This window comes from Thamnophis sirtalis, unplaced genomic scaffold (assembly GCF_051295495.1).
Source record: "Thamnophis sirtalis isolate CommonGarterSnake01/CBP01778 unplaced genomic scaffold, rThaSir2_p1.2 scaffold_14, whole genome shotgun sequence".
Taxonomy (NCBI): domain Eukaryota; kingdom Metazoa; phylum Chordata; class Lepidosauria; order Squamata; family Natricidae; genus Thamnophis; species Thamnophis sirtalis.
Window position 1 is genome coordinate 7,428,669 of NW_028261394.1, and position 12,500 is coordinate 7,441,168.

The 12,500-nt window shown below is 45.2% G+C and overlaps 1 protein-coding gene across 1 annotated transcript in view; it reads right to left on the reverse strand.

The window, feature by feature from the left end:
* Nucleotides 1–12,500, reverse strand: part of POLR3E (RNA polymerase III subunit E) — a 41,691-nt gene that overhangs the window by 16,223 nt on the left and 12,968 nt on the right. The window contains exons 8-16 of the mRNA XM_087728501.1: nt 12,479–12,500; nt 11,811–11,930; nt 9,905–9,990; nt 9,566–9,610; nt 7,678–7,769; nt 7,168–7,288; nt 6,088–6,169; nt 4,167–4,226; nt 819–976 (exon numbers count right to left, since the gene is read on the reverse strand). The exon at nt 12,479–12,500 is cut by the window's right edge and continues 28 nt beyond it. Of these exons, the coding sequence (XP_087584627.1) occupies nt 819–976; nt 4,167–4,226; nt 6,088–6,169; nt 7,168–7,288; nt 7,678–7,769; nt 9,566–9,610; nt 9,905–9,990; nt 11,811–11,930; nt 12,479–12,500 (786 nt within the window). The remainder of the gene's footprint in view (nt 1–818; nt 977–4,166; nt 4,227–6,087; nt 6,170–7,167; nt 7,289–7,677; nt 7,770–9,565; nt 9,611–9,904; nt 9,991–11,810; nt 11,931–12,478) is intronic.

The window sequence follows — 12,500 nt, forward strand, 5'->3', positions numbered from 1 at the left end:
GAAAAATCTTCGATGGCTTAGTCAGCTAGTCACCAAGAATCTGCAGTACTTCGGATGCGAAACAGAACAGGGAAATGTGTGTCTTTCCAGACTCAGGCAGTAGCAGGACAATCCCAGGAAAAGAAAGGGGAAGAGGAAGAAAGGGAAGGGAAAAGAAAAGGAGAGAAGGGAAGGGAAAAGAAAAGGGGGGAAGGGAAAGGAAGAAAGGGAGACGGAAGGAAGAAGAAAAGGAGGGAGGGAAAGAAAAAAGAAAAGGAGGGAAGGAAAAAGGATGGAATGGAACAGGAAGGAAAGGAAGAAGAAAAGGAGGGGCGGGAAGAAAAGGGAAAAGAAAAGGGAGGAAGGAAAAGGAAGAAGAAAAGGAAGGAAGGGAAAAGGAGGGAACGGGAAGGAAAGAAAGAAAAAAAGGGGGGATGGGAAGAAAAGGGAAAAGAAAAGGGAGGAAGGAAAGGAAGAAGAAAATAAGGGATGGGAAGAAAAGGGAGGAAGGAAAGGAAGAAGAAAAGAAGGGATGGGAAGAAAAGGGAAAAGAAAAGGGAGGAAGGAAAGGAAGAAAAGAAGGGATGGGAAGAAAAGGGAAAAGAAAAGGGAGGAAGGAAAAGGAAGAAGAAAAGGAAGGAAGGAAAAAGGAGGGAAGGGAACAGGAAGGAAAGGGAGAAGAAAAGGAGGGAAGGGAAGGGAAAAGAAAGGAAAGGAAAGGAGGGAAGGGAAAGAAGTGGGAGAATGGAAGGGGAAGGGAAGGAGTGAATGGATGAGGAAGGGTAAGGAAAGGAAAGGGAAAATGGAGAATGGATGACGAAGGGAAGGGAATGACTTACTTGGCTTGGATGCCCATCCAAAGCATTTTTTGCCTCTGCACCACATCTGGATGCTTCTTGACAAAATCCTCGTCGTAGCGCAGCTTGAATTCCCACCCTCGGTTTATCCTCAGGAAAGAGACGTGTTCCAGGAAGTCCTTCACATCCTCTGGACCAAGCTGCACAAAGGAGAGGTTTATTTATTTTTTTAATTACAAAAAAATAAAAAAATCATTTTCACAATCAAAGGCTGCAAAAGGTTGCCCAATCTGGCTGTCCATAACTTCCTTCAAAACACCCAGCTGCCGTGTCCTTGCCTTACGACCAAAACTGGTGCCAGAATTTCTATTCTTGAGTCAAGCGGTTGTTAAGTGAACTGGGCCCGATTGCATGGTGGCTAAGCGAGTCGCAGCAGTCGTTAAAGGAATGATACAGCCGCTCTGCGAATCCCCTTGTCGGAAATTGGCTGGGAAGGTTGGAAATGGCGACCACGTGATCTGGATTCTGCCGACGTCGTATGTACGGTGCATGCTTGTTGCCAAGCAACCCAATTTCGATCAGGTGACCCTGGGGATGCTGCCAGGATAGTTAAATTGTGAGGATTTGTCCTAAGTGATTTTTTTTTTTTTTTGTGCTTCAAATCGTCACTAAAGGAAAGTCCCATGGGTGCTTTTCCAAAAGGCAATGGGCCTTTTGGGAATTTTTTTTCCCTTGACAACGTTTCGTTTCTCAATCCAAGAAGCTTCTTCAATTTTTGGACAAGGGATGATCACTTAGATCAGGAGTCTCCAAACTTGGTAACTTTTAAGACTTATGGATTTCAACTCCCAGAATTCTGGGAGTTGAAGTCCACAAGTTATGCCGGCTGAGGAATTCTGGGAGTTGAAGTCCATAAGCTATGCCAGCTGAGGAATTCTGGGAGTTGAAGTCCACAAGCTATGCCGGCTGAGGAATTCTGGGAGTTGAAGCCCACAAGCTATGCTGGCTGAAGAATTCTGGGAATTGAAGTCCACAAGTTATGCCGGCTGAAGAATTCTGGGAGTTGAAGTCCACAAGCTATGCCGGCTGAGGAATTCTGGGAGCTGAAGTCCACAAGCTATGCCGGCTGAGGAATTCTGGGAGTTGAAATCCACAACCAAACATTTTCAAGGGAGGGAAAAAAACCACAGAAAAGTCCAATTGCCTTATGGAAAAAGCACTTTTGGGACAACCATGACCTGGAAGATTGAGAATCTCCACATGCACGAAATAAATGGTTATAAATTGAGTGCTGCCTATAATCAGACAGAGAAGAGAATTGCATTTATGGGAATAATGGCCACCCTGAAGTTTGGGGTGTGGTCTTCCAGAGAAAACAGGTAGACGGGACTACGCCCTAATAGATGCAAACTTTCTTCAAAGAAGGAACCTGCTACCACTTGTTGGTGAGCTCAAATATGCACGTATGCATGCATTCACATACACAAACACATATGCATATTAAAAGGACCAGCTTATTTGCTTCTCAAGTATTGGGGTGTGGGTGCAAATGATACACCCGAGTAATATAAAAATAATCATCTGTGGAATTCTGGGGGATTGCGTGTCCTCTTTGGAAATGGATACTCTGACCTTCTGCATTTTAACTCCATCATCATGCTAATCACAAGAGGCAGAGATTTTAACTCTGATGAAGACAAGCCAGCGGAGAGAGAGAGATGTTTATTTCTAATTTAGAAGCCTTTGTAGGGTTCCCACGTTGCTGCTTATTGGGCAAGCAAGTTACTCTAAAAGTAGCTATCAATAGGTTTAACAGGTCAACGGAGTTGGAAGGGACCTTGTAGGCCATCTAGTCCACCCCCCCCCTCACCCAAGCAGGAGACCTTACACCATTTCTGACAGATGGCAGTCCAGTCTTTTCTAGAAAGCTTCCAGTGGTGAAGCTCCCACAACTTATGAAGGCAACTTCTGCTCCATTGGTTGATTGTTCTCACTGTCAGAAAATTCCTCCTTATTTCTAGGTTGAATCTCTCCTTGGTTAATTTTCATCCATTGTTCCTTGTCTGGAGTTCGGGTGCTTTGGAAAAAAGCTTGACCCCCTCCTCTCCGTGGCAGCCCCTCAAATATTGGGACACTGCCATCATGTCTCCCCTGGTCCTTCTTTTCACTAGAGTACCCAGGCCCAGTTCCTGCAACCGTTCTTGATATGTTTTAGCCTATCAGAATGAAAAGAGATCATTCGAAGAGCCAGGGACATTCCCATATTAAAACATTATAAGCCAAACCTGGTTTGTCTCTCACACAGAACAAAACAGGCCTCCGATCTCGGGCACGATGCCATTTAGTGGCATTTACAAAACCACAAGATCTCCAGGCTGAGGAATTCTGGGAGTTGAAGTCCATAAGCTATGCCGGCTGAGGAATTCTGGGAGTTGAAGTCCATAAGCTATGCCAGTTGAAGAATTCTGGGAGTTGAAGTCCATAAGCTATGCCGGCTGAGGAATTCTGGGAGTTGAAGTCCATAAGCTATGCCGGCTGAGGAATTCTGGGAGTTGAAGTCCACAAGCTATGCCAGCTGAGGAATTCTGGGAGTTGAAATCCATAAGCTATGCCAGCTGAGGAATTCTGGGAGTTGAAATCCATAAGCTATGCCAGCTGAGGAATTCTGGGAGTTGAAATCCATAAGCTATGCCAGTTGAGGAATTCTGGGAGTTGAAGTCCACAAGCTATGCCGGCTGAGGAATTCTGGGAGTTGAAGTCCATAAGCTATGCCGGCTGAGGAATTCTGGGAGTTGAAGTCCATAAGCTATGCCGGCTGAGGAATTCTGGGAGTTGAAGTCCATAAGCTATGCCAGTTGAAGAATTCTGGGAGTTGAAGTCCATAAGCTATGCCGGCTGAGGAATTCTGGGAGTTGAAGTCCATAAGCTATGCCGGCTGAGGAATTCTGGGAGTTGAAGTCCACAAGCTATGCCAGCTGAGGAATTCTGGGAGTTGAAATCCATAAGCTATGCCAGCTGAGGAATTCTGGGAGTTGAAATCCATAAGCTATGCCAGCTGAGGAATTCTGGGAGTTGAAATCCATAAGCTATGCCAGTTGAGGAATTCTGGGAGTTGAAGTCCACAAGCTATGCTGGCTGAGGAATTCTGGGAGTTGAAGTCCACAAGCTATGCCAGCTGAGGAATTCTGGGAGTTGAAGTCCACAAGCTATGCCAGCTGAGGAATTCTGGGAGTTGAAATCCATAAGCTATGCCAGCTGAGGAATTCTGGGAGTTGAAATCCATAAGCTATGCCAGTTGAGGAATTCTGGGAGTTGAAGTCCACAAGTCTTAAAGGCCGGACACCTCTGACCTAGCCTGATTAAAAACCAAAAGTTTAAGAAGAGACTTACTTTTGTTACGGCAGCAACTTCCTTCCGTACCACCCACCGATCCTGGGTGAACTTCCATATCTGAAAAAGAAGGAAGATACGTTTCAACCTGGTGAATGCCTGCCTGTTACGTCCATGTTATAACATAGTGAAAGAGCAACTTGGCTTCCTGCAAAATCTTGATACTTAGAAAGACTGCCGAGATAAGCTGCCCCTGAGTTATAATTATTATTATTGATTGATCAAATTTATAAATCTCCCCCTCCCACCAACTCAGGGATATGACGACTCAGGGGGGGGTGTCCAGTAAAACAAACGTACTGGCAGTCCTCGACTTACGACCAAAACTAAGCCCAAGATTTCCACTGCTAAGCACAGGCAGTTGTTAAGTGAGTTACATCCCATTTTAACGTCCGTTTTGCCACAGTTGTTAAGTGAATCACTGCAGTACAGATAGTCCTCGACATTTGACCAGATTTTTCCCCCCTGCTAAGTAAGGCAGTTTTTTATGCCATTTTATGACCTTGGATGTTAAGCGAATATATTGTAGTTGTTAAGTGAATCACGGGTACATTAAGTGGACCTGGCTTCCCCTTTGACTTTGCTTGTCATAAGGTCGCAAAAGGGGGGGGGGTCACTTGACCTCCAGGACCGTCGTAAATACATGCCCGCTGCCAAGTGGCGAGGTGGCGCAGTGGTTAAATGCAGCACTGCAGGCTACTTCAGCTGACTGCAGTTCTGCAGTTTGGCTGTTCAAATCTCCCCGGCTCAGGGTTGACTCAGCCTTCCATCCTTCCGAGGTGGGTAAAATGAGGACCCAGACTGTGGAGGCAATATGCTGACTCTGTAAACCGCTTAAAGAGGGCTGAAAGCCCTACGAAGCGGTATATAAGTCTAACTGCTATTGCTATTGCTAAGTGCCTAAATTTTGACCATGTGACCGAGGAGGTGATAAGAGTGAAAAACAGCCACTTTTTTCAGTGTTGTAACTCCAAACGGTCACTAAACCAAGAAGTGTAAGTCCAGGACTACCGGTATTAAAACAGATCTTAACCATTAGGGCAAGAAATATGGAGCCCCTCAAGACAGTTAATAGAATTGGACTTACGTATCATTTCACAGTGCCTTTCAGCTCTCTCTAAGTGGTTTACAAAGTCAGCCTCTTGCCCCCAAACAGCTAGATCCTCATTTTAAATCTCCAAAGCATAAAAATAGAACAAGAGTTCCCAAAATGGACATCAAGCTCTTGTTGTTGTGGCCCACCAGTGGTCAGCGGAGCTGGCCGCAGACTTGGATAGTGAGGAGGTTGGGGAGGAACCTGGGCCAGTCCTGGAGTCTGGGGAAGGCTCTGATGAAGGTTCTGTATTGGAGGCAGAGAGGGGGCCAGAGCCATCTGACAGTTATCAGCTGCCTTCGGAGTCACACATCAGTGAGGCAGAAGAACAGCTGGAGCCTGTTCCCATTGTGCGCATGTGCAGAGTTGCAAGACAAAGGGAACAGCTACAGAACAGGGGTGAACTTGGGCGTAAGGCCACAGGTGGACGGTGAATGGCCCCTCCCATAGGGAATAAAGAGGAGCGAAAGGGGAGTGGAGTTTGCAGGAGACAATCACTTCACTTAATTAGTGTGGAGATTTGTTCGTGACTCTCAGAGACTCCTTGCCAAGTATTTTCTTGTACAATCTTGCATTTGGAAGATATCAGCCTGGCAGCCCTCCAAGCCTGATAAGGTCTGTGGCTGTAAATTCATCCTTGAAAGACTGTTTGCCGGGATTTTGCTGGATGCGAATGAGAGGAATCCACAAGAGCTTAATAAAAGGGGTTTTTGTCGGTGACAAGGAGTCTTGCTTCGTGGTTTTGTGAAGCCTAGGTCAGAAAGCTTGCTGCAGAAGGAACATGTGGGAAAGTAAATGCATTCTTGGTTCGGGCATTTTGGTACTCACAACAAAATCTCTTCCACGGCAGAGGACTTCAGCTGGGACGCCACTGTGCGGGCTGGAGGTATCTTTGGGGTAAAGGATGTCACTGTGTGTGTGGTGGTGGTGGGAAAGATAAAACATGTATTAGCTGCATCGAACACTCAGGCAAAAAATCCAGTCCAATTCTACGATATAGGTAGTCCTCAACCAAGTCCAAAATCTGCAACAGTTCCGAGTTATGACGGAGCTACTTGGTGGGAGCTTACAAGCCAGATTTGAAGTTCTGGTGGTCAGCTCCCATGGGTCTGCTTAACGACGATTGCATTTTCTTAACGACTAACACACACAAAGTCGTAAAATTGGGTTGGTGACCTGATATACGACCATACCAGAGGTGGGTTTCTACCAGTTCGCACCTATTCAGTAGAACCGGTTCGTCAAATCTACCGGACCGGTTAGAAGAGGTTCCACCTGTGGACCCGGAAAGCAGGCCACACCTACAGAAGAGGATCCAAATATTTTTGAAACCCACCACTGCTAAAGGGCTAGGGGTGCAAGGGTCTTGTAACTTGACAGCTTTAAGACTTGCACGCTTCAATACCAGAGTTCCTGAGCCAACGTGACTGGAGGAGGAATTCTGGGAGTTGAAGTCCACAAGTCTTAAAGCTGTCAGGTTTGAAGACCCCTAGTTTTTTTTTCTAAAGGGTTAGGGGTGCAAGGATCTTGTAACTTGACAGCTTTAAAACCTGCAGGCTTCAATGCCAGAGTTTCGGAATAGCTACTTGGACCGACCCAAGTACTAATTCATAATTTCATATCCGGTCACATGGGCGGCAAGCCACTCCCATCCGGTCACATGGGTGGCAAGCCACTCCCACAAAGGAGGCCACACCCACAGAGTAGGTTCGAACAATTTTTGAAACCCACCACTGGAGCATACCATAGGCTACAATTGGGACGGTCAGGTGCCATTACAGTCGCAACTCAAGGACTACCTATATAGCAACCAGAAACCCAACACACACACACACATTGTTGGGATATTTAGGAATTGGCAGTTCAATCTGCAATTAGCAAATAAAAATAAAGCTGTTTTTTTTTTACCTTTTCACCACCCAGTTTCCCTGGACTAGCAGCGCCACCTGCTGGATGCTTCGCAAAACCGCAGTCGGATCCGTCCCAGATGCTAGGAGGCTCATTAAACTGGCAAAGGCGATGACTTTCACTGTTAGGGGAGGGGAAAAAAGCAGGGACCCATCAGCCCCAGCCATCTAGAAGCCCTCCCCCCTCCTTCCCAAAACAGGGAAATTAGAGAGCAACAGGAAGGGCTGATCAAATCCAGATGCTAAGGATTCTACCCAGAATTCATCACGGGGGCCCCAATCAGGAGGGACCATTCTCCACAAAAGCATCTTGGTTACTACTTGGGAGGGGAGACCACTCAGAGATCACTTGTGAGATGGAATAGAAGTTGGAGAAAGTCCCCTCCCCCCCCCTTTCCCCCAAAGGCAGGAACAAATGTTTTTGCCACTCACCGCAGACCCACTCGCTCGCCGAAAGAGGGCAAAACGATTTAAGAGAGGATTTGGGAAAGGAAAAAATAAGAAAACCTACCATTTTTCATCAAGATCTTAATCTGGTCAGCCAGAGGGAGGGTTCGCAACTGAGCCATAGGCAGCACATTGCTTGGCGCGACTGGTTTTTCCCTGCACGTAAAATAAAATAGTAAAATTAAATGCTGGCTACTATGGCCTCCTCAAATTATAACTGCCCAAAAGGACTGCCGATTCTGTTCTACAGAGGAATTATCGAGTCTGTCATCTATAACTGCCTGGTTTGGCTCTGTAAGCCAACAAGACAGACACGGACTTCAGAGGAGAATCAGAACTGCAGAAAAAACAATGGCTATCAACCTGCCTTCTTCCGTTGAGGACCTGTACACTGCAGGAGTCAAAAAGAGGGCTGGGAAAATATCTACAGACCCCTCGCATCCTGGGCATAAATTGTTTCAACTCCTACGCTCAAAACGAGGCTATAGGGCACTGCCCACCCGAACAACAAGACACAAGGACCGTTCCACCCCCCCCCATGCCATCACTCTGCTAAGCAACTAATTAATAATTTATTAAGACTGTATTACGGTTAATTCTCCTCTTCCTTCCTAGTACCTATCTCTTCCCACTTATGACTATAACCATGTTGCTTGTCTCTTTTCAATTTATATTGTTTTCATTTGTTTCCTAGTATGATTTAATAGCTTATTAGTAACCTTGACTATGATGAAGTGTTGTATCTTTCCATTCTTGATGAATGTATTTTGTTCCCCTTATGTACACTGAGAGCATCCACACCAGAGACAAATTCCTTGTGTGTCCAATCACACTTGGCCAATAAAGAATTCTATTCTATTCTCAATTCTATTCTATTCTTTCTTTCTTTCTTTCTTTCTTTTTCTTTCTTTCTCTCTTTCTCCCTTTCTTTCTTTCTCTCCCTCCCTCTCTCTCTCAGAGCATCTGCACCAAATTCCTTGTGTATCCAGTCACACTTGGCCAATAAAGAATTCTATTCTATTCTCAATTCTATTCTATCCTTTCTTTCTTTCTTTCTCTTTTTCTCCCTTTCTCCTTTTCTCTCTCTTTCTCTCTTTCTCTCTTTTTCTTTCTTTCTTTCTTTCTTTCTTTCTTTCTTTCTTTCTTTCTTTCTCTCCCTCCCTCTCTCTGAGCATATGCACCAAAGACAAATTCCTTGTGTGTCCAATCACACTTGGCCAATAAAGGATTCTATTCTATTCTATTCTCAATTCTATTCTATCCTTTCTTTCTTTCTTTCTCTCTCTCTTTTTCTCTCTTTCTTTCTTTCTTTCTTTCTTTCTTTCTTTCTTTCTTTCTTTCTTTCTTTCTCTCCCTCTCTCTCTCAGAGCATCTGCACCAAAGACAAATTCCTTGTGTGTCCAGTCACACTTGGCCAATAAAGAATTCTATTCTATTCTCAATTCTATTCTATTCTCTCCTTTCTTTCCTTTCTTTCTTTCTTTCTTTTTCTTTCTCTCTCTCCCTCCCTCCCTCCCTCCCTCTCTCTCTCAGAGCATCTGCACCAAAGACAAATTCCTTGTGTGTCCAATCACACTTGGCCAATAAAGAATTCTATTCTATTCTATTCTCTCTCAGCTTAGTGTTTCGGTGTGTAAACTCAACTGGTAAGAACCACCTGTAGATGCAACTCTGAAGAATTTGAGTCTGGTCCATTCTCTAGCATGGGGAGAAGGTTAAACTAGCAGCCAACATCGGGCAGGGACATTTAAGAAATAATATGATTCTAGATCCCTCCCCCCCTCAAAGAATAAGAGAGATCTCTACACTACTTAAGAACCGAATAAGCTTCTTGTGTGAGTAGTGAAACGTTTTCAAGGGGGGAAAAACCAAGGAAGTTCAGTTGCCTTTTGGAAAAAGCACTTTTTGGACAAAAGTGACCTGGATGATGGAGAATCTCCATAGCTACTTACTTTTCTTCTTCTACACTTGGTGGAACGAGCATCATCAAATATTCACTGTGGAGAGAGAAGGAAGAATATGAATTTCCCTCGGGAAAGGAACACTTCAAAACTGTCTTTAGAAACCAGTAAGAAGTTAGCTGGCTTGGTCATCTGAAAGAAATCCCAGGCAATCAAACACATAAAATGTGGGGCATCTCGCCCTGCGTTTTTCTTAAGTGACAATATTGACGATGGTCTCGCAAGAGGAATGCTAGCTCGGCATCTCCTCCTCAGCAGCCAAACTGATTTGGGTTGGGGAAAGTTGGACTGGATTTCAATTGTTTCTCTTCCCCCCCCCCCTTTCCTCACCTTGGCGATTTAATTAGTTCCGTGTTCCCAGCCATGCTGTGGCCTTGGCTGAATAAATACTGGCGTTCGTGCTCAGAGCGGCTATCCTAGGAGAAACAGAAGAGGGAGAGCTATGGATCCCACCAACTTTAATGGCCATTTCAGGACTACTGCATGAAAATATACAGGCAGGAGCTGAGCTTAAACTGTTCTCCCTGTTCAGGAAAAATAACAAGAGCGGAGGGAGGGAGGGAGGGAGGAAGGAAGGAAGGAAAGAAAGAAGGAAAGAAGGAAAAGGAAAGAAAAGGGGAAGGAAGGAAGGTTTAGGTTTATTGGATTTATATGCCACCCTTCTCCGAAGGACTCAGGGCAGCCTACAACATAAAAGAAAACACATATTACAAAAATTAAAAGGGACATTAAATAATGTATCCCAAAAAACCCCAATTGATATTTACAATAAAATTTTAAAAATTAAATTAAAATTAACAACCAAATTAATCCTATATTTTATTCTTTTCAAGCCAGGCCGGCTTGCTGGAAAAGCCAACTTTTTAGGGCGCGTCGGAAGGACCGGAGGTCGGGGATTATGCGAAGCTCCGGGGGCAGCTCATTCCAGAGGGAAGGCAATCCCACAGAGAAGGCTCTCCCCCTGGGGGTCGCTAGCCGACACTGGAAGGAAGGAAGGAAGGAAGGAAGGAAGGAAGGAAGGAAGGAAGGAAGGAAGGAAGGAAGGAAGGAAGGAAGGAAAGGAAAGAGGATGGAAGGAAGGAAGGAAGGGAAAGGAAAGAGGAAGGAAGGAAGAAAGGAAAGAGAAAGAAGAAAAGTGGGAAGGGGAGGAGATGGAAGGAAAGGAGGAACAAAAAGAAAGGAGAGGAAAGGGAAGGAAAAGGGGAAGGGAAGGAAACAAAAGGAAAGGATCAAGGACTAATTTTGGAACTGATACCTATTTCTTTTCTCCTTTGTAATCAACTGCCATGACGCTGTCATAGTTTTGATAATTCTCACAAGGGAAGATGATCTGGAAAACCAAGATCTGATCTACCATGAGATTGTATAAAACTGTCTGGGGTTGGGAAGGGGAGGGGAGGGGGGGGGATCAAATCCGCTTCTCTAGCAGACCATTTCTGCAGATGTAAGTACACACTGGCTGAGACCACCTATCGTTAGCTATGGTTTCTGCCTTCAAATCCTCATTCCTCATCCTTAGAACCAGTTCTGGTTGATATTCCTGAAAATGATCGGCAGTTTTTTAACACGTTGAAGTAGGAAACACACTCAAACGAGAACAAAGTTTGCTTGTTGTTTTAAGAAAAAGTAAAGGTTCCTTTCGCACATATGTGCTAGTCGTTCCCGACTCTAGGGGGCGGTGCTCATCTCCGTTTCAAAGCCAAAGAGCCAGTGCTGTCCGAAGACGTCTCCGTGGTCATGTGGCTGGCATGACTCGATGCCGAAGGCACATGGAACACTGTTACTTTCCCACCAAAGGTGGATCCTATTTTTCTACTTGCATTTTTTATGTGCTTTCGAACTGCCAGGTTGGCAGAAGCTGGGACAAGTCATGGGAGCTCACTCCGTTATGCGGCGCTAGGGATTCGAACTGCCGAACTGCCAACCTTTCTGATCGACAAGCTCAGCGTCTTAGCCACTGAGCCACCGCGACTGAATCCCGCAAGAAAAAGTAAACCTCTTTAAAATCAGGATAAAAAAAGGGGGGCAACTTTAGCTCCACCTTCATCAATGATCTGGCTCCACCCACTGTGGTCCTTTTCTTCCTGCCAAAACATTTGTGTCACTTTTGCCCCTAAACGTTTATGCCCTCCAAGCCGTTCCTTAAACCCCCACTAATGGCAGACGATTCAACAAACCAGGGTTAAACTAACCGTAGTTTAATGCGCTGTGCAAACACAGCCCTGGAAAAACCTACCTTCAAACCGTAATAATGGAGGTGAACCCAATGCTCTTCTGCTTGCCTTTTCTGCAGGAATTCGTAAGATTGAACTCGACGCTGGCGGGCCTGCTCCGATTCTGGCCGGGAGAACCTCACCTGAAAAGAGACCTTTCCTGTTATTATTATGGGATGCGATCAAAATTCCCTATCGGATGAGAACGGCCTAAGGCGCCCACTTTCAAAGAAAAACATGGTATATTAGAAAGTAAAAAAGATGTCACAGGCTAGAGCAGTGTTTCTCAACCTTGGCAACTTGAAGATGTCCGGACTTCAACTCCCAGAATTCCCAGCATTCTGGATGGGGAATTCTGGGAGTTGAAGTCCGGACATCTTCAAGTTGCCAAGGTTGAGAAACACTGGGCTAGAGGAACAAAATAATAATTTTTAAAAAAGCAAGTAATTTTCCCAACACAAAACTTATTGTGGTCGTATATCGAGGACCACACCTGTACAAACTGGTTGCCAGGAACCCAGATTTTGCTTCCTGTGACTGTGGGGAAGCCGCGAGAGTTGTAAACGCGAGGATCAGTCCATAATTCACTTTTTGGGGGGCAGTTTGGAATGGTCACTAAACAGTTGTAAGTCGAGGACAGCCTGCATATTCCTGGGAATTAAGACAGGTGTCAGAGAACATCTTGACGTACCGTGATTTGCTTGACGTCTTCC